This window comes from Sitophilus oryzae, unplaced genomic scaffold, assembly GCF_002938485.1.
Source record: "Sitophilus oryzae breed Bouriz unplaced genomic scaffold, Soryzae_2.0 scaffold_1059_pilon_pilon, whole genome shotgun sequence".
In the NCBI taxonomy this organism is placed as follows: Eukaryota; Metazoa; Arthropoda; class Insecta; order Coleoptera; family Curculionidae; genus Sitophilus; species Sitophilus oryzae.
In genome coordinates this window covers 1166914-1193999 of record NW_022145681.1, presented here as the reverse complement: position 1 = coordinate 1193999, position 27086 = coordinate 1166914, and the positions used below count along the sequence as shown (strand labels likewise).

At 30.8% G+C, this 27086-nt stretch overlaps 1 protein-coding gene across 1 annotated transcript in view; it reads left to right on the top strand.

The window, feature by feature from the left end:
- LOC115876555 (putative leucine-rich repeat-containing protein DDB_G0290503) overlaps window positions 1-27086 on the top strand; it is a 57136-nt gene that overhangs the window by 11891 nt on the left and 18159 nt on the right. Inside the window, exon 2 of the mRNA XM_030892366.1 lies at window positions 16179-16262. Coding sequence (XP_030748226.1) covers window positions 16179-16262 — 84 coding nt within the window. The remainder of the gene's footprint in view (window positions 1-16178; window positions 16263-27086) is intronic.

Below are 27086 nucleotides of genomic sequence, written 5' to 3'. Positions count from 1 at the left end.
CAAAATTTATAATAGACAGTTGATATAATGGTATACATATTATATATAACATAATGACATATGCATCTACATAATGATATAAAAATTACTTAGTAATATAAATAACATCTATAAAAATAGAAAAAAGAGACGACGAAAATAGACTTTCTATTAAATTGTTTTAAAATTGAAAAAATCTCTTTTTACTATCTTAAAATAGGATCCAAGAAAATTGTAAATTGAGTGAGACACTTAAAATGGTGTCCCTGTACAGGGTGGGTCAAATTCGACGCTTTTAAAGGGAAACGCCCTTTTCTATAGGAGATAGACGAAAAATAATATCGGTGTCTGGGGAGCTCAATTTTTATCAAAAACATCATGGTGAAAACCGCACATCGATATCTGGTACCGTTTCGGAGTTACGGGGTGTTTTTCAAAAATGTGCATTTTTAACAACTCGCTGTAACTTTTTGCTATGGAAAATTTTCTATTTTTATGAAAACATTTTCAAAGCACCTTTTTACGTAGAATTTATTGGTTTTATATGGTTAAGTATAATTTTTTTAAACTTAATAGTTTAAGAGTTATCAACAGAAAATTTATTTTTTATTTGGGACGCCCTGTATATTTCTAATTAAATGAAAAAAACTTAAAATTACCTTTCCAAAAATATAGCACACTTGATATTTTGTTATAATCCCCCTCGAAATACAGAATTTTTAAAAGTTTGCCTCTTTTAACTGGTAGACCCTTTATTGATGGTCAGCCCCGAATGGAACTCGAAAACATATTTTTCCAGCACGACGAGGCCGTGCCTCAGAACGCTGAAGTTATCAGCTAACTTTTGCAGCAAATTTCGACAATAATTGATTAGCTAACCAAGATCACAGCCGTTGGTCGTCGAGGCCGCCGGACTTAGTGCCTATGGATTTTTATCTTTGCGAAAGAATAAAGGTTGTTATTTATAAATTGCCTGTATAATCTAGAGAAGAATTAGAAATACTTAGCGGTTATGCGAGGGTATCTTTCACCCCTATTGAGTTAATAAACTCCACGAGAAATGTTCAAAAACTGCCCCGTCTGTTCATGACAGAAGACGGTCGACATGTCGAACACCTGTAGCAAAATCTCATGTCTTGATTTGCTATTAATTTTTATTGTTATTAGATATAGTTTAAATGTGTTGATGTCATTAAATAAAGTTCAAATTGTTATAAAATTCTAAATCTCTCATTACAAATATTATTTTCGTTTTAATTGCTGATCACAGATACAATATTTTTGCAATTCAGCCGGCGCGGTTCAAAGCCTACTCATTCAAAGTGGGCGAATTTGTAAAAACTCTATATCTTGAAGAAAAATCGAACAAAATGTCAAGTATATTATATTTTTGGAAAGGTAATATTATATTCTTGTCAATGAATTAAAAATATACAGGGTGGCCCATATAAAAAATCAAACTTTCTGTTGATAATTCTTAAATTATCAAAATTATTACCCCGTGACTCATAAACGGTAACATATATCGAGGTCGGTTTTCACCTTCATGTTTTTGATAAAAATTGAGCTCTAGACACCGATATTAGATTTCGTCTATATCCCATAGAAAAGGGTGTTTCCCTTTAAAAGCGTCCAATTTGACCCACCCTGTACATATATTCTATATAAAAAATTAAGTGAAAATTTAAAATGCGGAAACTTGGGAAATTTAATGGGATTTTTTTCGGAACACGGAGTTACTGTGTATTCACAATTATTTAAAAAATATTCAATCTTTGACAACTTCGATTCATTAAGGTGCGAGTGGCAATTCATTTTTATATTAAAAAAAATTGTGTACCTATTTTGGCACTAATTGAGATCTATGGAAAATCATGTAGCCCTCGACACACGTCCAACTTGGTGGCCTCAATGGCCAGGCCAACGAAATAGGATATTGCCTCCATGTTAGCCAAGTTCACAATAAATCTGTAATCGTCATCGTCAGTTGAATTAAAAAAAAATGTTTTTTGTAGATTGTTTATTGAAGTTGTTGTAGATTGTTTATTGAAGATTAGGCTAAAAAGTGGCTTAACATATAAAAAATTAGTAATATATGAATTTCATTAAAGAACTAAACTATGAAGAATACCTCAATAATTAGCGAATGGACCATAATAGTTTCATCAGAAGAATTGTTCGCCGCCAATACTCCTCTAGTAAACTCTGTTGATAAATCATCGAAGTTAAGCGACGTTAGACGATACGAGTCGAGGGACAGATAAACGTCGTGCTGTTGGTCCACGGCAAGAGTGTAAAATCTATTGACACACACTGCTCATTCGCGCCGGTTTAAGGGCGGATGAGATCGAATATCTCGTGTGTAAGAGTCGATTTAGAGAGTCACCAAGTCGGTAGGCCATTGACCATGATATGGCGAGGAACGCGGTTCGGATTCCGCATAAACAAAGTATATAGATTCATCCAGATTAGCGTTAGAGGCGTAAGGAACACGTTAACTTAAAGTACTTTTCTTACTTTTTCTGTTAGTCGATCGGCTTGTCCGGTGATTTGAGCACCCAACTCAGATCCGATCTACAATTATTGAATGACAATACGGGCCAACTTTTTATCCAAACCGATGAAATTGATCCAACCGTCCGACCGAATTGGATTGTATATAGCCCGCTTAAAATGTGACGTTTAAATTTATTTGTTAAAACTTTAACTCTTTTACCTTTTACAAAGAATGTATATAACTCATAAACAAAAAAAAAGAAGTAAAACGTGTCAATAAATACTACAAATTGTTAACAAAAATATTGATTTTTCGCAGCCAGCAGCGGGCCAGCGTGTTGACAAATGGATCGTTTGCCATAAATATTTAATTGAGTGAAGAAAAAAAGCATGTATTAGTTGGAATACGTTCCGGGAAAATTGCTTTTTATTAGGCTATTTTTTAATTATTAGGACATAGAGGAATCCATTTTGTCGTTCTTGTTCATTTATCATTTTTATAGGTTGGCAACAGAGCATCTTGGATCGCTGTTAAAATATTCGGAAGTGAATCTTCATCTTGTAAGTGGGAGGGAGAAATGGGAAGTAAAGGGTACTCCAATAAGAGGTTTCAGATGTTGATAAAGAATAAAATAAAAATTTCATAACACATCTAAAAGTTCTTTATGGCAGTGCGTAGCTGCTGGACAGTGTATATACGTGGAACACAATATCTTCCAAATGACCAGCACGACACACTTCTCTGGCAGCACACAATTCTTTTGTTGAAATTTTCCATTACTGCTGAACATATTTCTTAATGAACTCTTCGCTTAATTTCTAAGACAACTGACGATCTTGTGCTGTAGTAATAAGCTTTTTCCAATCTCTTCCTTGTCGGTCCTCAACATCATTTGTTTCGCGAAACTTTTTATTAATTCTTGAAACATCACTTATATTAACACCTACAATTTCGGCCACTTCACTTTGTGACAGTCCTTGTTGTAACAAAGTTACTATTCGGCTTCTGTTAAGCGGCGGCTATACGGTAGCGACTTGCCTGCACTGTTTAGTTTGCGCAAACTAGAAGGAACACTGTGCGGTGTCGACACGATGCAAGTAAGAGCGTACATTCATCATTATTTTTATTCTGAATTTGTGGTTCCGTTCGTGGAAATGTCAAGTGACGAATTATTGTTTTTGTATTACTTATTGTTAAAGGAAAAACAGAAAAATAAACGGTATAGATCGAAGTGGGGTAAAAACTGGCTTTTAAATAGAAAACCATTTTCTTGTACGCATCATTTTTTCTGTTTCTATAGGAATAATTTTTCGATTTTATCTTCCATAGGCACGGCAATGATCGATATATTTCAACGAAACTTCTCATAAACTCCTTATTAAAATAAGTACGCATATCAGACATTTTCTGAGAGCTGATAAATAATAACACAAAACCCACAAGAGTCAAAACTGTAGCTTGAACTCGCTAATACCGTCTACACGAATGATATCACAGCATATACTGGTTTGCGCAAACTAAAATCTTTAGCAGCGCGACGTTTACGCAGGCCGCACTTGTGGGTTTGTGCGTGCTACCGTTTTACCGTCCACACACACGGGCTTTCTGATACAAACCAGTTTGCGCAAGTAAGTCTTCGGTAAAGCCTGTGCATGTAGCCGGCCCTTTAAAGTGGAAAATAATATTTCTTTGAATTTGTCTACCATAATAGTGTGATCAGAATGCAGAAGAGCTAAAATACTACATCCTAAACTACACTCAGATGCAAAAAAACGCAACGGAGAAATTTTTGGTCAAGTTTTGCGGTCAGAACCATGTCTTCTGAGCATTTTGTTGTTTAGATCGTGCCTTGGTTAATTTTTAAGAGTGAAATGAACTTGCCACCAACAATTTGCAATTTTTTATTTATCATTTCTTTTTGAAGTTATTTTTCAGTATGACAAGGCGGTTTTGGTGATTATTGTGAACTATATACTACTATGAACTGCCCATCATGTTCGACGTTTGGGAAATGCTTGGCAAGAGGTTTAGAGGTCGCGAAGCGGTACCAGCTTTATTAAATGAACTTCGATTGGTTCTTAAAGAAGAATGGGAAAGCATAACGCAATATGATATATGTATGCAGCCTCAATGATACTATGAACGGACGTATACAGGCAGTTGTATAGCAGCCAAGGGAGGCATAGGGTATTTTTTACATTTTTTTTTCTGTTTGTATACCAACAAAACAATCTCGACATATTAAAAAATTACATCGAAATGTAATGATAATTGAAAAAGAAATGGAAATTGATGGTGATCATTTCGCTCTTAGAAATCAACCAAAGCAAGCTCGGACATGAATAAAAAAGCAAAATGTTCAGGAGTCATGGTTCTGACCGTAAAATTATATTTTAGGAAAATTTACAATTTTACAAAATTATTCCGCAGGGTGTTTTAAAGTTAGGATAAAAAACCCTTCGATTAACCCTGTACAATATACCAAATACTAAATTTTCAAAATCCCTAATTTAAAAATACATAATTAACAATAATCTTAAAAAATAGATTTACAATCATATCGAAAACTGATATTGTAACTTCTGCAGAAAAAGTACAATAAAAAATGCCTCTTTGATTTCATATATTATTTTACACAAATCTAGTAAAACCTAAAAAAGACTTTTCCCCTAAACAATTTCGAACACTATCATCTTATTGAATGTATGAACCGGTTGTCAAAATCTCTTAACCAGAATTAAATATGTGTACTATGTGTTATTAGTATTTATTTTAAAAATCAACTTATACTGAAATATTTCCTAAGGATGGTATATGAAAAAATCTTTTATCAAAAAGGGGTTTTAGCAAGCAGTAACATAGACGAGGAGAACATGTATTAATAGAGGAAAAATTGCACATGAAAATAATGACCCTAATGAGTCAAAATTGAGCAATTGCTTGAAACTAATTGAATAAAATCTTAAGTAATTGCTTTTACTTTCAGCGATTGCTTCAAATCGCAGAAATTGCTTCTAGCCAAAACTTTTTCTTAAAAATAGAAACAATAAAATTGCTAACATTTGCTTAAAATGATATTAACAAATTAAGAAAATGCTTTTTCTAGTATAGTAATTGCTTTAGAATTTTTAAGGTAGCTCGACATCAGCATCATTTACTTGAATCATCGGTCTTTGTTATATTTTGCAGTATACGTGTGATACTTACTATATGTTTGAGTTTTTCTGTTATGACTGAATATACCGTGCTGGCAACTGTTACTTTTGGGTCGGTATTTACAAGTGTTGAAGTAAATCGCATAGGGATCTTATTAAGTCGGAGTGAGAGAAATGCGACGGCGTGCTGTTGCGGCGTTGCCGGTACTGCTTGCGAACAAAATATACCAGTAATATTAAGAAAACTTTTGAAAAAACATACACCTTTCCCTAGAACTTTAAGTACTGACAGAGGTATTGATACTGATAGGATCGACCGATCGAGTGCGAGAAATCTACTATAGGCTTGGTGCATTCTGAATATCGTAAATAACGAATACATACAAATACACGAGTTTAAATGGCGAATAAACGAAAAAATTAGTATGTAAGTATTCTAAATGTGTTAAAAGTATAATTTGTGGAAATTCTAAACAAAAAAAATAAAAAGGGAAATATTTTGATATCTTCAGAAGGTCTAAATTGCATTAAAATGTATTATATGTAGATATTAGAGTTTTAAAAAGCAAATATATGCTTTCTACTGAAATTTCCGAAACCTGGTGATAGGCTAAAATTTTTGGTGTGTTGCATTTTTTAGAACTTTTAAGTAAGCAAAAGCTACAGAGGCAGTAGCATTTACTTAAAAGGTTTATTTATGTGAACACTTAGCAATTGCTTTTACTTAGAGCAATTACGTTGCTAAAAAGTAATAATTTAATTAATTTATTATTAATTAAATTACTACTAATTACTTGATTTTTATTTATTAGGGTCATTAATGCTTTATTAGGGTCATTAATGCTTAAAAAAGAGATTTCTGCAAAATCATCACATTCCGTGTATTCTACATATATTTTTACAAGGCATATATCACAGGATTTAACAACTTATTGGCCTGCAGAGTTTATACATTTAGTAGGGGCCAGTTAGACCTACTATAATATTGTAACATCCTAAAATTAAGAAAGTTCCTTATTACTCATTCTTCTAAATCACTGGCATTTTGATTTAACACAAAACTTTGAAATTTTATATTTTTATTATAATGCGAGTTGTTACCTTCTAATAATAATTTTTAATATATTTTTATTAATACTATGTTTAGATCAAGGCTAAAATATATTTTGACATTATTGTACTCAGGATAAATGTACGTCGTTTAAATACATCCTTTTCCGCTGTTTTTATTCAAACCTAATAATGACTTTAATCTCGCTAAAAATCATTTATTTTGAAATACCGCCGAGTAAAATTTTTATATTTGTTAAAACTATATAGAGATATCTACCTAAAGAGAAATTAAAATAACTTTCGTTGCACATCATAATACGACCACCAGCAAACTCCATAAGACGACGCATGGTGTCATTGATGACGTGCAAAGAAAGTTGTTCCAATTTCCCTATATAGATATAATCCTACAAAAAACTACTTTCCGAAATAATAAGCTTTTTTTGTCCGTAAGGCAAATTTGTTTATTAGTAATCAAAACACATAGAATATTACCCATCGGACAAAGAAAAGTCGTTGTTTCACCACTGACATTTTAAGTATAAAGGTGAGTGCATTTAATACAATCATAGAATAAGTAACTAGAAATATAATTTTCGAAAATATATTGACAAAGTTTTTATATTACTTAAAAGTATTTTAAGAAGAATAGTTTGTTATAGGATTGAATCTATAGTTATTTAATTTTCGTTAATTGGGTGTAGTCAAATATTTTATACATTTTTAATAAATATTGTAAATAATGGCAAAACCAAAATGTGCATTTAAAAAAATTATTTTATAATATCTTTTAAAGACAATAATTCAATACATTGAAACGTTAATTTCTCTATAACTTATGCTTAGATTGTCATATTTATAAGCTATGGTCAAAATATGAATTTAACAATTACTACCTAATATGGTAGTTACTCATACATACAGTATATGACAATAATAATAAAATGTTATTAAATTTAATATATTACAAGTTTTCAAAAAAAAACTGATTAAATGAAATTTTAATAATAATTTATTATTTTTTGACTAAAAATAGAATAATTAATCATTACGTAGATAGGTTAATTTTCAAAAAAACAGTAATTTTTCAAAATTTAGTGGAGTTCGATGCATGTCTATAGCTTTTTTGTAAACTGTTGCTATGTTAATTTAGTACAATTATGGATGATATAACGTAAGTACCTACATGTAGTAATAATTCATTGCTATGACAGAATTTCGCCTTTTTTTCCAAAAAAAGTTGAATAAACTTGAAACTGATGATCTTAAAAAGCTATAAATGAATTCAATAAAAAGTAATTACCTCTCTTTTAGCAATGTGAAAACAAAACTGCCCTATGCTTATTTGAATATTCAAGAAATTTTAATTCACTTGGTGATAATTAATAATTAATCATCATAATTAATAGTTGAAAACAAGTCATCTATAAGTTAGTGTAAAATCTATTTGTCTCTAAGAACTTTTTTTATGTAATGTTTGTAAGTTACTGTATAACGAGTAGTATATTAATTGATTAATAAGAATGCAACACATTAGGATTGGATGATTAATTATAAATGACAGTTTTTGTCTATAATTGATTATTGACTTATAGTCAATCACAGGTAATTTTTTTCTATAAAATTTAAATCAGGATAGCCTAAATAGATTTTTCAGTTGATGGTGTTAATGTTATTAATGGAATTAAGAAATCTTCTAAGTCTAATGAAGTATAAACCATTTATAAGTATAGCTGATTTATTTTAATAAACATTCTTTAGTTGAGTATTATCAATGAGCGACAAAAATATTTAATGTGATTTGCACCGTTTAAGTAAGACATAAGCAACTAATAGAAGCGTTAGAACGAAAAAACCTCGATACAAGAGATATACAAATAATAGTAAAACTGTACCTCAATCAAAGTGCGTCTGTTCGCGTCCAATCTGAACTGACGAGAGCAGTGGATATCAAAGGAGGAGTGAGTTCTTTCACCGCTCCTCTTCAACGTCTACTCAGAGGAAATCTTTAACAAAGCCCTCGAAAATGATGCTGGTGGAATACGAGTTAACGGCATACCACTGAGCAATTTGCGCTACGCGGACGATACAATCCTTCTCGCTGAAAACATGCAAGACCTTCAGAATATGTTAAATAACGTCATCACAAGTAGTCGAGAATATGGTCTGACACTAAATGTTAAGAAGACCAAATACATGATTGCCACTAAAACTGGAGTGCCCAATGAACATCTGTACGCGGAAGGCGAGGAGCTAGAAAGAGTAGAGAGGTATGACTACCTGGGTACAAGTGTCGACTGCACCGCGGATTATTGTTCAGAAATAAAGATTTGCATTGAGAAGGCCCGTGCATCTTTTGTGAAGATTAAGAAGCTGCTCTGTAGCCGCGATTTGAGCCTAGATCTGAAAACTCGTATGCTCAAATGTTATGTATTCCCAGTCCTTTTGTATGGTATGGAAGCTTGGACCCTGAACGAGCTTTGCGAGCGGAAACTGGAGGCCTTCGAGAAGTGGGCATACCGTAGAATGTTGAGAATACCATGGACAGAACATGTAACCAACGTGGAGGTTCTGAGAAGAATGAGGAAGGGCGTAAAAAGAGATCCTCAAGGAAGTAAAAAAAAAGAAAATTGCAATATCTCGGCCATATCATGAGAGGTCCAAGGCATGAGATTTTGCAACTTATAATCCAGGGAAAAATTATAGGAAAAAGAGCTGTGACCTATTTAGGGCCGCAGCTTTCAATGTCAAAATAGCAATGATGATAGCCAACCTCCGATATGGAGACGGTACATGAAGAAGAAGAAGAGTTGAGTATTGATATTTCTTCTCTCGTTTCTTCTTATACTCGCTTACAATCTGAATCACATATTGTTTTTCATCTTCTCTTCTAGATAAAATATGAATGTATTCTTCTGACAATTTAACAGCTCTTTCTGCAGTATCATTAACTACTCTCAAAATTTTCACAATTCCTAAGCCTCTTATATATTCAAGATCCTTTAACCATTTTGTACTGTCTAACGGCAGAAAACTTGTATCAATAATATTAAACTGTTAAATTTTAATTTTGACTCGCACTCAACGGATCGATTTGGTGTCGAATCAAAATAATTCACCTAATTTTTTAGCTCTTTAACTCAATCGGTTTTCGAGATTTTCAAAAAAACCTGTTTTTCAATTTTATTTTTATTTTTATAGTAAAATTGAAAATTAACCATTGACTATTTATTTTTCTAATTCGTAGAAGTCTAAGACATGAAGAAATAATATGATCATGATTCTTAAGGGAAAAGCCAATTTTTAGCGGAGGAAAGAAAATTAAGATCTTCATTTTTTTAACCTTCGTGAAATATGTCACTCACTAAAAACCGTCAAAAATGCCTTTAATACACACATACATACAGCCGTTACACATAAAGAAGATGGTCACGCAAGGTGTTTTCTTTCATCAGCTTTTCTGTGACTGAAAAGCCCGATACGTGATGTTATCTGCCTACAGCACTCCGGACATTCAAAAATCTCATTGCTTTGTTGCCTCTTTACTTTTTGGTTGCCGCTGTTAACTGAGTTTACAACTCTTCTCCATTGAGTTCTATTGTCAGCTGCTTTTTCCCACTCATTCTGGATGTTAATTCCCTTTAAGTTTTCGTGGAAAATGTCCTTGTACCTTTTCAGTTGTCCACCCGGCCTCCTCTTACCGTCTACAAGCTCACCGTAAAGCACAGATTTTGGTATGCGGTTTTCTTGCATTCTGCATACGCAACCAGCCCATCTTAAGCGGGATTTTGTGACCATGACTTCAATACTCTTGCAGTTAGCTTTTTCAAGGACCGATACGTTTGAGACATGATGGAACCACCGGACTCTTAAGAGTTGTCTAAGGTGTCTCTGTTGCAACTTGTTTAATGCGTTCATGTGTCGGCGGTACGGCACCCAGGTTTCGCTCCCATATAATATGGTGGGGATTATAATTGCTCAGTACACTGCAAGTTTTATTTTTGTACTCAAATCATGATTGTAGAAAACCCTGTCTTTTAATTTCCAGTATGCTCTTGAGGCGCTACTAATTCTGTGCTGAATTTCAGAGTCAATATTGGCCTTTTCCGAAATCAAACTGCCAAGGTAATTGAATTCCGCCACATATTCCAATATACAAAAATGTCTTTAATACTCCTTTACACTCAGAAATTTTTTAGAATTTTTTAAAATGGTGGAACAATATGAAAAAAATTAAAAACTCATTTTTTTAAATATTTTTTTCTAAAATCTTCTCAGACTGATTTTTTTATAATAATCTTTATGTTTATTTCTGGCAAGGATGTATTTTTAACTAAAAATATTTTCTACTCACTCTTTTTAACTAAACTAAAATATAAGTTATTTAAAACAGAAGATTGTAGAAAAAAATGAGTTTTTCATTTTTTTCATATTATTCTACCACTTCAAAAAATTCTAACAAATTCCTGTGTGTAAAGAAGTATAAAAGACATTTTCTGACGGATTTTAGTGAATGATATATTTCACAAAGGTTAAAGAAATGAAGATTTTAATTTTCTTTCTTCCGCTAAAAATCGGCTTTTCCTTTAAGAATCATGGTCATATTATTTTTTTCATATCTTAGACTTCTAAGAATTAGAAAATAAAAACATTATTAATTAATTTTGAATTTTAATATAAAAATAAAAATAAAATTGAAAAAACAGGGTTTTTTGAAAATCTCGAAAACCGTTTGAGTTAAAGAGCTAAAAATTTAGGTGAATTATTTTGATTCCGGCTATACCCTTTTTTGAAATGAAGGGATTTTTATCAAGAATAATACAATTTAGAAACTTCAATTTTTTTTTTTTATAATTATGGTCCAAATGTACTTTATGTATGACATGGCATTACATTTTATATTGATATATTTCTATGTTCGCTTAGTATACGGAATATTTAAATATGTAAATCATGCAAGGATTTACAAAACACGCTATGCAATATTTTTAGAGATATATAAAAGCATGGCATAATGAGTTACATCATAAGAAGAAATTTTTAAAATTATGCTGAACAAATGTTGACCTTTGTGATCCGCAAAAGTCGTATCTTATTCATGGTAATATCCGTATGAATTGGCATGTAAATCCCCAATATTTTTTTTTCGATTGTAAGTATACCTAACAACTGATAGGCCGATGAATTTATGGATTTGAACAATGAACATTAGTTTAGACCTGAGTATCCTCTTACCTGACTAGTTTCGAAAATATTTGTTTTTGTTAGATAAACAGCCCCATAAAACCCTTAATACTTTATTTGTGCACAATATTATTTTTCTGAATATTTGATCATAGCAGTCGTTTGAAATGACTAATAATTATATTATCGCTACACTATTTTAAGAATAATAATTAATTGAAAGATAGACACAATACCTATGTTCTCAAACTCCAGGTATATTTTTGTGGTTTATTTTGGTGTTTTAAGAATATTTTTAATGTTTTTCTTCATAACTGGTTAATGTTCTTCTAGTTGGTTATTTCCATAACGAAAGCGAGTATAGCGTCGATATTAAAACTCATTATACAAACTACTAAAACTAAAATTTCAGAATATTTTTATCTGTCTGCAGAGTATTCTTGAATACATTTCGGACCACCCTGTATACATCAGTGACAATAATAGTCAATTTAATTCAAAATTAGATTGATTCTTCTGTTTTGACGTCATATTCAAATCAGGCAGTCATTTACCATTACAGACTATATGCGATTTACATGAATTTTTACAAAACAATCAATTTGTTTTTTTTTTCAATTTTCAATAGCAACACATAAATTTCTGCAATTTATTTCTTTTGTACATTGTTTTATATAGGTACATACAGGGTGACAATTTGAAAACGAACAGTATTTAATATTGCCTCTACCGATGATAGTATGAAAATTTGGCGAAATACGTCAATTTACATATCAAGGGGGACAATTTTTGAGCATTTGTTGTCGTGTTGCTTTCAACCCTTTGACCCCCAGGGCACCTACCCCTAAAATTTTAAATGGCAACCCCTATTTCTTTTACCATTTTTGTGTTCCTTATAAAATTCTCAAAAAAATAATGCAGTTTATGTAGAATTCTATAAGAAACACAAAAATGGTAAAAGAAATAGGGGTTGCTATTTAAAATTTTAGGGGTAGGTGCCCTGGGGGTCAAGGGGTTTAAAGTAACACGACAACAAATGCTTCAAAAATTGCCCCCCTTAATATGTAAATTGACGTGTTTCGCCAAATTTTCATACTATCATCGGTAGAGGCAATATTAAATACTGATCGTTTTCAAATTGTCAAATCGTCACCCTGTATTTTTTTACATTTGTTAAAAAAATAAATAAATTAATGTCTATAACTCAGATTGTTTTCTTTATGAATCACATAATGGAGTAAATACGGCCTTTGAAGTGACCATTGCATACATATAGCTAAAACTATTTTTGAAAATATGTTGGATACCTAGCCTCCTTTGGATACTTTTTACTTTTTTCTTAATTAAGCATTAATTTTTAATAAACTTTTATGTTTTGAGACTTTTGGTTCGGTTTTGACATACCAAGTAGTGACTGTAAAAGGTGAAATGAGTCCCCAGTATTTCAGGCACTAAGATGGCTAGGACAAATCGGCGTGTAGCATCTTTAGTTTCATAAAAAAGTAGCAAAGTGACGTGAAAACCGCATCTTTGTATTTCTACTCGCATACGTGTCCCAATCCTACGAGAATGGGACACCCTGTACACTATGAGTAAATTTATTAATTACAAAAATATTTAATTTTTCGACATATTGAAATGGACACCTGAAATGTAAAATAAATATTTTAATTTTTTCTATATTATGTCAACCAGTTTTTTTGCAATATGGTTAAATTATATTTTGCCATTGTTATAGGATCATAAGCCAAGCACGGTTTCCTTGATCCTCCGGTGCACAAACGTTGTTTTACGCACTAGTTCCACCATTAACTATTTTCGATAGAACGTGACACATGCCAAGACAAAACGGGACTTTCAAGACAACATTAAATCTAAGAAAAATATTAGTGTCTTTTTGTACACAAAGCGTCATTAAGCACACAATTGTCTACTTACGTTACTTAAATTACACGTAAATAACAAAAAGGGAGACACGTTGGCTTTACGTTAATATTGATTTAATCTTCTTTAGGAATTGAGATTTTTCAAAATATGAATATAATATGAGTTTCTTTATAGATAGATAATATTGAAAAGTAAAGGAATCTGTGTTTCCTCTAATATTTAAACTATATTATAGAAAGGCATAATTTTGTATTATGAAAAACGGTCTAAATAGTGGATTGTACCGTATGATCGAGAACAAACGGCGTCAGCGATGGCGATGAAATGAAAATCGATGTCATTTTTTTACATGTAAAATTATATGGGGATCGTCATTTCCAAGCCAACCAGACGCTGTTTTTTTCGATCATACGAATTGAACGATCTTCAAGAAAGGTCTGATATGACTTTTCTTTTAGTCGACTGAAAGTTATTGAAGGTGTTAAGGTGTTGTTGCAGGTTTAGGTAATAAAGAATGTTTTATCTAAAAAGATATACCGGGTGCTCAAAAGTGGCTCACCTCTATAACTTTTTTTATTTTTTCAGATAAAAAAAACGAGATTTGGTATGTTAGTATATGACATAAATTAGGAATGAGTGACGTATAGAATTGTTTTTGGTCACTTCCTGTTTCACCGGAAATTACTTCAACTTTTGATTTGAAATCAACTTTTGAAGTTTAAATTACACTCTCTGTTTTTTTTTCTTTATTTGATAGAAAATGACACTCTGAATGGAATGACGTATCATCTGTCAACTATTGACATTTTGGCATATGGTTTATTTAAAATAATTGTAACATGTGGTTCATAACGACAATTTGACTCGAAATACCAAATACCAAGTGTGTGGTATCAAATTATTCGCAAAAAAATGATTTTTCTAAATATGCTAATGAACTACCTACCCTCGTTCCATTTGAAAAAATTGAGATAGGTATATATGGCCAGAACAAGACACAAAAAACATTAGACGATCAAGTCTATTTTTCCAAGGCTCCTTGATTAAATGATTTTTTTTTTGGTGCACCCTAACAATAAAACTAGATACAAGCAAATATAGGAATTTAGTATAATTAAACCAATTTTTATTACTGTAACTTAATTGAATATACAGTGTGTTTCAAAAAACATGTGCCATCTCTCGTGGGGAGAATCCTCACGTAAAAATAAGATTTATTTTTCATATGAACATAGGTCCGATTCTGCTTTGTTTCGTAGCTACAGGGTATTAAAATCTTAATATTTTTTCGATTTATTATAATTTTCTTTCAAATACATTTAGCGTTTCGACTAAAATTTTGAGGGTAAAAGTTACTATAAATGCGACATATGTTAAAGCTAAAAAAGTGTCGACATATTTACCAGCGACGTGCATATGGGTTATCACTGGAATGTTTAAAAAAAAAACAGGTGCGCCACTGGCATTTTTTATTTTGATTTCAAAATTGTGTAGGCCATTTAATGCCAATTCAAAGTTATTTCTTGATATTTTGTCGAATTCGGCCTTCTCGATGAGATAAACGCAATTTTATTAGTCACAATTAATAAAATTAAAATAAAAATAAAATTAATAAATTATATAATTTTTCGTAATTTCTTATTAAATATTATTACTATCAGTTATTATTACTTTTAGTCCAAACTAAGATAATTAAAAAAACCTAATTTTAAAAATTTTTAACATCCTGTAACTCCAAAACTATGCATTTCCATACCCATGTTTATAGGAACTTTTTTTCATATTTTTTGATGAGGAATCAATGAGTACTTATTTAAAATTTTCGCAAGTTAATGATATTAATTTTTTTTTAAAGGTTGCTATTAGACTTGTAACAAGGCAAATTAATAAAATTGCGTTTATCTCATCAAAAAGGCCGAAATCAACAAAATATCAAGAGACAACTTTTAATCGGCATAAAAGTGCTTACACTAGGTATTTCGCTAACAAGAGAAAAAAAAGTCAGTGGCGTACATGTTTTTTTCAGAAAAATATTCCAGTGATAACCCATATGCACGTCCCTGGTAAATATGTCGACACTTTTTTAGCTTTAAAATATGTCGAATTTATAGTAACTTTTACCCTCAAAATTTCATTCAACTATGTTGATTTGAAAAATAAATCTTGTTTTTACGTGAGGAATCTCCCCACGAGAGATGGCACATGTTTTTTGAAACAACCTGTATAATATACAATATGATCGAAAAAATATGACTGTAAATTGAAGATCGCTCTGTCATTTTATATGTAAAATTATATGAGAAATGTCATCGATCGCGCGTTATTTCCAAGCTAACTGGACGTCGTTTTTTTCCGATCATACGGTATGACCTATGTTAGTGTTTATAAAACTTACAGTTATTAATTTGTCCATTTTTTTGCAGTGCCTAATGCAGAATGCCGGACAGTACGGCCCAGGAGCTGCCGGTGCCCACCAATCACAGCATTTCGTACCAGCGGAATCGTCGGTGAGTACCTTACCTTGCTTACAATTGAAGCGGCGGCGTAGTACCTATTTTTTCGTATTCCAAATTTTCATTTCCGTTTTACATCATTCGGCCATCGAATTTCATTCATTACGGATGACAGTCACAGTTAGTCAGTATACCGCGCCGATATTTTTCAGTGATGGTACCGGTACCTACTTTCTGCCGTGCGCGTGTATTTAGTGAACCGTGAAAGTGGTGTGCATTGACTGTTATCAATATGAAACGTTTAAAATAAATTTAAGTGAAAATTAAATATTTTGGTTAAAGTGGTTACATTTTCAAATTTTGGATGACTTATATTACTGCATATAAAATGGATTTAAATGTATGCATTAAGGATTTGACTTCGGCTATCACCTTAGATTTATTTAAGACTGATGTGAGTATATATTTATAATAGGTGTAATCAGGTTTTATATGTAAATATGTGGTCCGAACTGTATTCCGGAAACTTCGTCAGCATATTCTGCAGGTAAAAATAAGTAAAAAAGGTCGTATAAATTGTATGTCCTAAAATGCTTAGTGTCGGAGATACAGGGTGTAGAAGTTTCATTTTTGTTTCGATTTTTTCCAAATAATTTCTGAAGTAACGTCAATACTTGGATGAAAATTAGTGTCAGGGAGTTTTGGATATGAGAAATTTGATTTTGATGTCAATATGACTCTTATTTGTAGGGGGCGCCAGCTACATGTGTTTTAACAGTTTTGAAAAGTAATATCTTTTCGTCCGTACATGTATAAAACTGCTAAGTAAAAAAATATACATTTACGAAGTTTTCCACGTAAAAAATGTCTCTTGGTAAAAATCGGCACGAGTAATAGTTCTCGAGATATTTGGAATCGAAAGTATCAATACCTGTCATCATTGACATAAATTAAACATGTTGACTAAACAGTTATTAGACTGAAATCATAAATTTGAAATGTTTTTGTGTCAAAAGTTCAACAGAAATTGTCTTATCATCATTTTTTCGCAGAAAAATTTATGATCGATTTAAAAAAAATAAAATTTCGCAAATTTATTATTTCAGTCAAATTAATATCTACTCAAAGTTGTTTATTTTTTTGTCAATAATGACATTATTGACTAATTCCGTTCGAAATATCTTGAGAACGGTTGCTCGTAGCGATTTTTCCCAAGAGACATTTTTTACGTAAAAAGTCACGGAAATGTATATTTTTTCACTCAGTAGTTTTATACAGGTATGCACGAAAAGTTATTACTCTTCAAGAGAAATAAAACACATGTACGTGGCGCCCCCTATACAAATAGAAGTCATATTGACATCAAAATCAAATATTTCATGTCAAAAAAATCCCAGACACCAATTTTCGTCCAAATATTGACGTTACTTCAGAAATTAATTGGAAAAAATCGAAATAAAAATGAAACTTCTACACCCTGTATCTCTGAAATTAAGCATTTTTGGACATACATTTATACGAAGTTTTTTACTTATTTTCATCTGCAGAATTTGCTGCTGAAGTTTCCGGAATACAATTCGGACCACCCTGTATATGTTTATTGTTGTCATTCCTTATAAATCCAGTCTATATTAAATAAGCAGTAGATATTATTATCACAGGTTTAGTTATAGATATAAATTAACTTGCATTAGTTTACAGAGACTTAGGATTATCTTGTAAATAAATAAACATAGAGTAATATAATACATGTAATTATTGTAATGCTGAATAATAAAAGAGAAAGAATCAATATGGATATTGAAAATTATATAAAAAATGTTTCCGATTATCTTTAATAGAATTCTGATATTAAAACTACGAATTAAAATTTGTTTAAAATTAAAAAGTGTTAAGCAGTTATATGATGCTAAGATATATTTATTTTGATTTTCGGTTTGTTCAATACATTGTAAATGTTTAATGATTTTGGTCAACATTGGCAACGTCACTAACAAATATAAACATTACTGTATATTCACGAACATTCGGTTCCCTAGTGTTTTTTTTTTTCGTACAAAAGCAAAGTTTATTAAAAATATACGTACAATTTTTCCTGTGAAATATTAATCTTCATTATATTATCATGAAAATAGGCACCTCATTTTGGAATTTGCAATTTCATATTAGGTGTATTATACAAAATACTAAATACTATTTGATCAAAATGAAAATGTCACTTTAAAAAATTGAGAATTTAATTTTTATTTAAGAATTAATTTGAATAAATTTTGACCTTTATAATTATATTGGTTTATTGTTCGATTATGATAATTTCGATTTTTTGTAATTTTAATTTAGAAAGTATTGTACGAGGTATTGCAGGACACATTGCTCATATCTCATATAAGTATGTGTTAAGCATTACCTTAGGAATTATCAGGGTATATAAAGTAATACGGGTGACTATAAAATCTGTGCAGAATGTTTGAAAGTAAAAATAAGTAAAAAAGTTCGTATAAATGTATGTCCTAAAATGCTTATTTTCGGAGATACACGGTGTAGGAGTTTCATTTTTATTTCAATTCTTTCCAAATTATTTCTGAAGTAACGTCAATATTTCGAGGAAAATTGGTATCTGGTAGTTTTGTGACACGAGAAATTTGATTTTGATGCCAAATGACTCCTATTTGTAGGGGGCGCCACCTACATATGTTTTAACTGTTTTTAAGAGTAATAACTTTTCGTCCGTACCGGTATAAAACTACTGACTGAAAAATATACATTTCCATGACTTTTTATCTGATAAAAAATAACACTCTAAATAGAATGACATGTTGTATGTCAACTTTTGACATTTTCGGATATGGTTTATTTGATATTATAACATGCGATTCATAACGACAATTTGATTCGAAATACCAAGTGTGTGGTACTAAATTATTCGTAAAATGCCAAATAATTCGTAAAAAAATCGTTTTTTTTTCTGAAAAAGTAAAAGAGTTATAAGGGTTGGCCACTTTCGAGACGCACCCGGTAAAATCTGTAATTCCTATTGTGAGGACCTAACAATGGTACTCCTCCCTCGATTTGATGACTCGCCAACTCGATGTCTTTACATTGGAGTCCTGAGCCTGGATAAAACCCAAGGCGAGTATAATAACATGTTAATGTGTGTCCTAAATTGCTTAGTTTCGGAGATAGTTAGTGTTGAAGTTTCATTTTTATTTTGATTTTTCCTAAATAATTTCTGAAGTAACGTCAATATTTTGATGAAAATTGGTGTGTGGGAGTCTTTTAACATGAGAAATTTGATTTTGATGTCAATATGACTCTTACTTGTAGAGGGCGCCACCTACATATTTTTTAACTTGTTTGAAGAGTAATAATTTTTCGTCCGTACCTGTATAAAACGACTGAGCAAAAAAATATACATTTTGGTAATTTTTTACGTAAAAATGTCTCTTGGTAAAAATCGCTTGGATTAACCGTTCTCAAGATATTTAGAATGGAATTAGTCAGTACAAGTCATTATTGACAAAAAATAAACATATGTTGAATAGTTAGTTATTCAACTGAAATGATAAATTTGGTAACTTTTTGTTTTTTAAATTAATCATAAATTTTTCTTCGAAAAAATGAGCATAAAGCAAACTTTTAACACAAAATCATGTCAAATTTATGAAATCAGTCTAATAACTATTTATAGTCAACATGTTTAATACATGTCAATGATGACAGGTATTGATAATTTCGATTCCAAATATCTCGAGAACCATTAGTCGTCGCTATTTTTACCAAGAGACCTTTTTAACGTAAAAAAACGTCGCAAATATATATTTTTTACTCACTACTTTTATACAGGTACGGACAAAAAGTTATTAAAAATTATTTTCAAACCAGTTAAAAAATATGTAGGTGGCGCCGTCTAAAAGTAGGAGTCATATTGACATCAAAATCAAATTTCTCAGGTCAAAAAACTCCTACACACCAATTTTCATCGAAATATAGACGTTACTTTATAAGTTATTTGGAAAAAAACGAAATAAAAATGAAACTTCTGCACCCTGTATCGCTAAACTAAGCATTTTAAGATATACATTTATACGAAATGTTTTACTTATTATTATGTGCAGAATATGCTGCCGAACTTTCCGGAATACAGTTCGGGCCACCCTGTATATTATGTTAGGTTCTAGATACCAAGAAGACGAATCCATTGACATATCATTATCTCATTTTTCCCGAAAAATGGATTTGTCGGGTTTTGAAACTAGGAGACTCAATAGCAACTTAAAAACCTAATACTTTTTAATAGCTTGCTACTGCTGTATAAAATACAAAACAATACTATAAAAACGAATATTAAATTAAATACAAACAAGGAAGTTTACAATTAATTACCAAACAAGGAGAAAGTCACATATTAAAAGCCATAAAGTAAAAAATAAGACATTAACACAGAGACTATCAACAAAAACAATTCAAACATTCAATAATTTAGCAGAGGAGGTAAAAACAATGAAATTTATACAATTCAAAAAGAGGATTAAATGGTTAATATTAAATAGAACCATACACTAAATCCAGAAATCGACGACAAAAATAATTAAGAAAAGAATGCCTTCGATACCATCTGGCCAGGATCTGGTGCCAACAGGTCACTGATGCTGCGACAGATGAAGAAGGACGACACCCAGATCTTCTATGGTATGTATATGCTGTAGATTATTTATGTGTTGTATATATGTTTTATATGAGGGAATAAATAAATTGATTAAAAAAAGAAACTTCTAACTTTGCAGGGTATATTTGCTTCTGAAATATATTGCTTTGATTTGTAGTGAACAAAAAATGGCGCACACTACAAATATAATTGCGAGAAGTAGCCTACTCTCTTTACAGAGTATGTCATTGTAAAAAAATATATTTTTCATAACCTAAACATAATTAACAAAACGTTTATGGACAGAAAATAGAGGTTGAATTAAAACCGTAAAAATACGGCTAGGTCAAGGACGTGACAGAAATGACAAATTAATTGAAGATAATAATTAATTTATCAATTTCGATCATTAATTATTGGAATTTCGAAATGTATCTATTAGTTCGGAGTTAAATTATATATTCTGTAACTTAAAAAATACTGTAGACCATACTGCCATTTGTCATTTATTGGTTGGGATTTGAAAAACGATGATGAAAATAAACCTAATATTATTAAAGTAAACAAATACAATTTGTCATTTCTTAAACTTAAAATCGAAAAGACCATACTCGTATTATTTCAAATAAACTTTAGAAATTACAGATCTAATATACAAGGTCCGGCAATAGTGTGTCGAGCATCTGTAGCTCCTAGAATAAAAGACTTGAAAATTTATGTCTCTTTCAACGGTAAAATACGAGAGAAAAATCATTGGATGGCTTTGATAAAAATTTACTGTAGAATAGAAAATGCCATATAAAATATAAAACCGCAGATATCTGCGAAACCGTAAAAAAAATTTAAATTCTCTAAATAAAAAAATGTGCATTTTCCAATTCTTCTTGAAAAAATAATATACAGGATGCTCCATTTAAAAAAAAAAACGAAGAAAAATAATTTTATATTTTAGAAAGTTTGGCGTAAAATTTTGAACACCATGTATGATTTACGATAACCATATTTATAGAAAAGTAAGTACAGACCAACTAAAGTGAATATCTAATATATTTTTGATTTCAGGACAGTTCTTGTATTTTTAATAATTTTTTTAAGAAAGGCTGAAAATACATATTTTTTATTTATTAATATCTCTGAAACTATCGAAATATATTTACTGATATCTGAGGATTATGTAAAGTGAAATGCAATATACAGGGTGCTTCATTTAAAAAAAAATAATCTCGATCCACTCACACACTTTCTTGAGCCTCCCTCTAGAATTTAAAATATTTTCCTAAAATACATCCTAGTACATACTTTAGGCAAGCTCTTAAACAAAATTCCGAGGTTTTTTATTCTAGGAGCCACAGATGCCCGATGCCCAATGCACTATTGGCGGACACTGTATTTTATTTATTTACGATTAAGTAATTTTACTATTATATTTTTTTCAGGTTGTTTAAACTTTTGTTTGATATATTTCGGTTGGTAACTGTTAATAGTAAGTTAATTGTTTATATATTTTTTTTTTCATAGCCACTGTTAAAATTGCCTTATATCTATCAAAAATAACAGATAAAATCTTATAAAATAGTACTTTAACCGCAAGGGTAGATTAAATGGTACAGCGAGGATAGGTTAAAAACTTTATTTCTTCTCGCACGTTTTTTAATTGCTTCAATTTTTGAAAAATTTTGTATTCCTTTTCATAAGTTATTCGGGATTTAAATGGAAGTAGTTTGGATATGGCGTTTGTCGCCTCAGCCTGAACATTTGTTGGTAATTTACTTATTTCGTTTTGAGCCATTTCTGGCTCCAATTCAATCAGCAGTCGACACGAAAGAGATTTAAAAAATAAAGAGACAGCTTTATTTATTTGTCAAATTACATAGAAACCAATGCCAACCCAGCACAATATTTTTTCTACTGGTAATAAATTCCTTGAAATAATAATTTCTAAATATTTTTTAAAACGTAACTAGCTATGGAAAAAAATATTGTTTTATACACGACGATAAAATTATTGCATTTTCTTGTCACGAAATTAATTCATTCGCGATTTCATAGCTCTTGAATTAATCTTTTCGGTCGACGATAAAATACCATTTTATCGTCTTGTATAAAAAATAACTATAATTTAAAAAACTCCTGATTGATAAAAAAGATATAATGAAAAGAAAATAATTGTATTTCTTTTTTTCAAACTAATTTGATATTCAAAATATAAAACTCATATTTTTACCGATCTGGATTAAATCACATCTTAATGTGATTTAATTAAGACTTATCTTAATTTGTTTTTAACACTATATATTTACATTTTCTCGTCAGTTATGATCATTACCATAACCACAAAGAAAGTTAGTTGGTTTGTGGTTACAGTAATTTGTTATGTTTTCGATTCTGTATTGATAAATAGATCAAAAAGAAATTGAAACGCGGTTAACCTAAAGTATGCGGAATACATTTAATAATAATATTGTTATCAGCAACCCTGTTGTTCTATTACAGAAAATATCTATAAAATAAACTAGAGTATAATTTCATGGGACTTAAATAGTTCACCTGAGAGAATACAAAAATATATCTGGTAGGCTCTAAATTAACTCAACAAAATTAAGAGTGTCTCTCATGACCAGAACCAAATATATTATTATGTAATTAATGCAATCGAAACACGGGAAATAGGATATCACATATAAACTTTAAAAAGGTCAAATATTATCTGCCCAGATGATTTTATACAAAAATTATATCTGTCTTTTTTGAAGAGGCGTTAAAGTTGTACTTTTGTCTGGAGTTTCGTCATTTCGTCATTTAAAAGTTTAATTATATCATTGTCATATTCAATGTCACATTTTGATTACAAACATTTGAAGGTACCAAAAATAGAGTAATATTGTATAAAATAATAATGATTTTTGCAACTTCTGAAAAAGTTACGATGATTAAACTAAAAAAGACATCTCTGTGGAATGCTAAAGATTCTTCTCTTAACAGCTTATTGTGAGGCGTGAATTTTAAAATCATTTGTGAATGGAGGATTATATAAATATTTTATTAGTTAGTATAGTTTAATAAAGTTCCTTTAGTTACAAATATTTCTATATTTTTTTTTATTATTAGGGCAACGGCCTAGCTACGTCGAAACACCGGTTCCCATTAGAACACCGAAATTAAGCGACGGAAGGCGATACTAGTTGATGGACGGGTGACCGATTCGAAACTCTGTATCGTGCTGTTGTCCAATAAAGGCAAAAATGTGAAATCTATTGACATACACTGCTCTTTCACGCCGGTTCGAGGCCGGATGAGATCGGATATCTCGTGAGTAAGAGTCGATTTAGACACTTGCCAAGTCGGTAGGCCACTGACCATGATATAGCCGAGGAACGCAGTTCGGATTCCGCGTAAACAAAGTAGGTCCCGTCCAGATTAGCCCTGGCAGCAAAAAGGAGACGTTAACTGAAATCTTTACTTTACTTTTATTTAATTATTGTGGATGAATGTGATATGAGAGCGAGGCCTGCGAGTGATCGAGTAATGAACAGCAAACAGGTGAAACACCTTGAATACTATTTTCAGTTCCACTAATTCTTTTGTAGATGATCATTCCTATTCAGAAAAAAATTAACCACCCTTTCCAAACCCCATAAATGCTTGTAAATAAAAAAAATTTGACATCGAATTTGACAATGACACAATCACATTTTTGCTGGTATTTTAATTGTAGCTTTTTCTGAGACGTATTATAAAATTTTAGTATTTTGCAGGTAGATTTTAGCAAATAACTTTTAAATGACTATTCCAAATAAAATGAAATTCTAGGCGAAAGTTAACGACGCTTGCGACCCTAAAACTGAAATTTTAGCGAAGATCGAACAGGCCAGACGTACTTTTGCTTCCATGAAAACCCTCTTCTCCAGCCTAGATCTAAGCCTCGAACTGCGCATACGTATGCTGCGTTGCTACATCTTTCCAGTATTTCTCTACGGCTCTGAGAGTTGGACACTCAATCAGACATTGGAAAACCGCATTAACGCTTTTGAGATGTACTTGTATCGTCGTATGCTGCGTATATTCTGGACGGATAGAGTAACAAATGAGGAGGTACTCAGGCGGATGGGCAAAGATAAAGAGCTCCTATCAACAGTGAAGGAAAGGAAGTTACAGTACGTCGGCCACATCATGAGGGGTGATCGATACTAGGTGCTCAGACTGGTCATCGGAAGCAAAATTGAGGGCAGGAGATCAGTGGGAAGAAGGCAAAACTCCTGGCTTAAGGATCTGCGTCGTTGGTTCGGAAGAACATCGATCGAAATTTTCAGAGGTGCGGTTTCACGCACCATCATAGCCAGTTGGATCGCCAACCTCCGAAGGAAGACGGCGCCTTAAAAAGAAGAAGAAGGCGAAAATACAACTTTAACGCCTCTTCAAAAGAAGTCTAATACAATTTTTATATAAAATCATCAGTATTATTTGACCATTTCAAAATTCTCCTGGGATTTCATATGTCCCGTGTTTCGATTTATTTTCATTATCTTCATTATAAAAGCCCCCCTACATTGAAATAAAAAAAAAAACAAATCCTAAAGTACTTAATTCTACAGTAAAATATTTTTAGTTACAACATAGGTTTCTATAAAATCACATGTAATGTATGAAGTAACAAAAATAATATTGTAATTTTTGGAACAAACCTGCAATTTGGTCAAACTACCAATTAGCCTTCAACAGTTTATACACAGGGTCGGTCAAAGATTACGTAAAGTAGATTTACATCGTATTGTGGAAACTATAATAACCCAGTAAGGATTATCTGTAAATATACAGATCTACTATACAAAATATATGTATAAAAGGTATAATAAAATCTAATAATGTGATATAAATGACTCAAGGAAATAATTTAAAACACCCTTACTAAAATTATTTTTAACTCAACTTTAGTTCTAAACTCAAAGCATTCAAACTGTATAAGGGTGAATCAACGATAGCGTAAAGTCCATTATCTCATTTGTTTCGAGGTTCACAAAAAAAATTAAATATAACAGTTATAGGGAAGGTTAAGATACATATTTTAAAATTATTTTAGAATATACAAGGTGCTTCAAAAAAGTGCGTATATGTTTTTTAAAAGCAACACCCTATTTTTTATTTTATTATTAGATTCTGCGTAAAATTCCATAACTTTTTTATATATAATGTTATATACCTAAAATTAATAGTTTTTGTAATATTTCAATTTGTTTAAACAAATGTTAAATTGTAGTGTGGTAAAAAATTGTCAGTGCTGCCATTGTTTCTGAAGTTGGAATACCAGAATTTGGTGGGAGAGTTTTATAGACATATATGTAAAGATATTTTACTTAAATGATACAGGGTGTTCAAAATATATTTATGAATTTAAACTACTTAAAATTAAAAAATCTTAATTTTTAAATGGGACACCCTATATATTATCTCTCAACTTTTATTAAAATTCTTTTATTAAGTTTGTCATATACCTATTTTTAATAGTTTGCGATTTATTTCAATTTTTTCTATTTTTACCCATATTTTTAATACAATTACCCTATAAAATCATAATTACCATGACTATTGCAACAAATTAAACTAAAATTCCAATTTTGTTCTTAACTTGCTTGACAGACCAAACATTTTGATAATTATTAGTTTTTGTCATGGTAACTAATATGATGTTATAGCGTAATTGTATTAAAAATATGGGTAAAAATAGAAAAAATTGGAATAAATCGCAAACTGTTAAAAGTAGGTATATGACATACTCAATAAAAGTTGAAGAGTTTTGTAAAATCTATAAAAAAAATGATAATATATAGGGTGTACCATTTAGAAAATTTGAAATTTCATAATTTTAAGTAGTTGAAATTCATAAATATATTTTGAACACCCTGTAGCATCTAACTAAAATACCTTTACATAGGTCTTTTTCTATATCTCTATAAAATTCTCCTACTAAATTTTATTTGTCCAACTTAAGAAACAATGTCATCACTGACAATTTTTTATCACACTGCAATCTAACATTTGTTTAAACAAATTTTAGATATCACAAAAACTATTAATTTTGGGTATGTAACATTATATATAAAAAAAGTTATGGAATTTTACGCAGAATCTAAAAATAAAATAAAAAATAGGGTGTTGCATTTTTAGACTTATAGACCTTAAAAATGCAGAATATTATCCTTGGTGGAAATATATTTTCCCCACAAGTATCGGTGTGC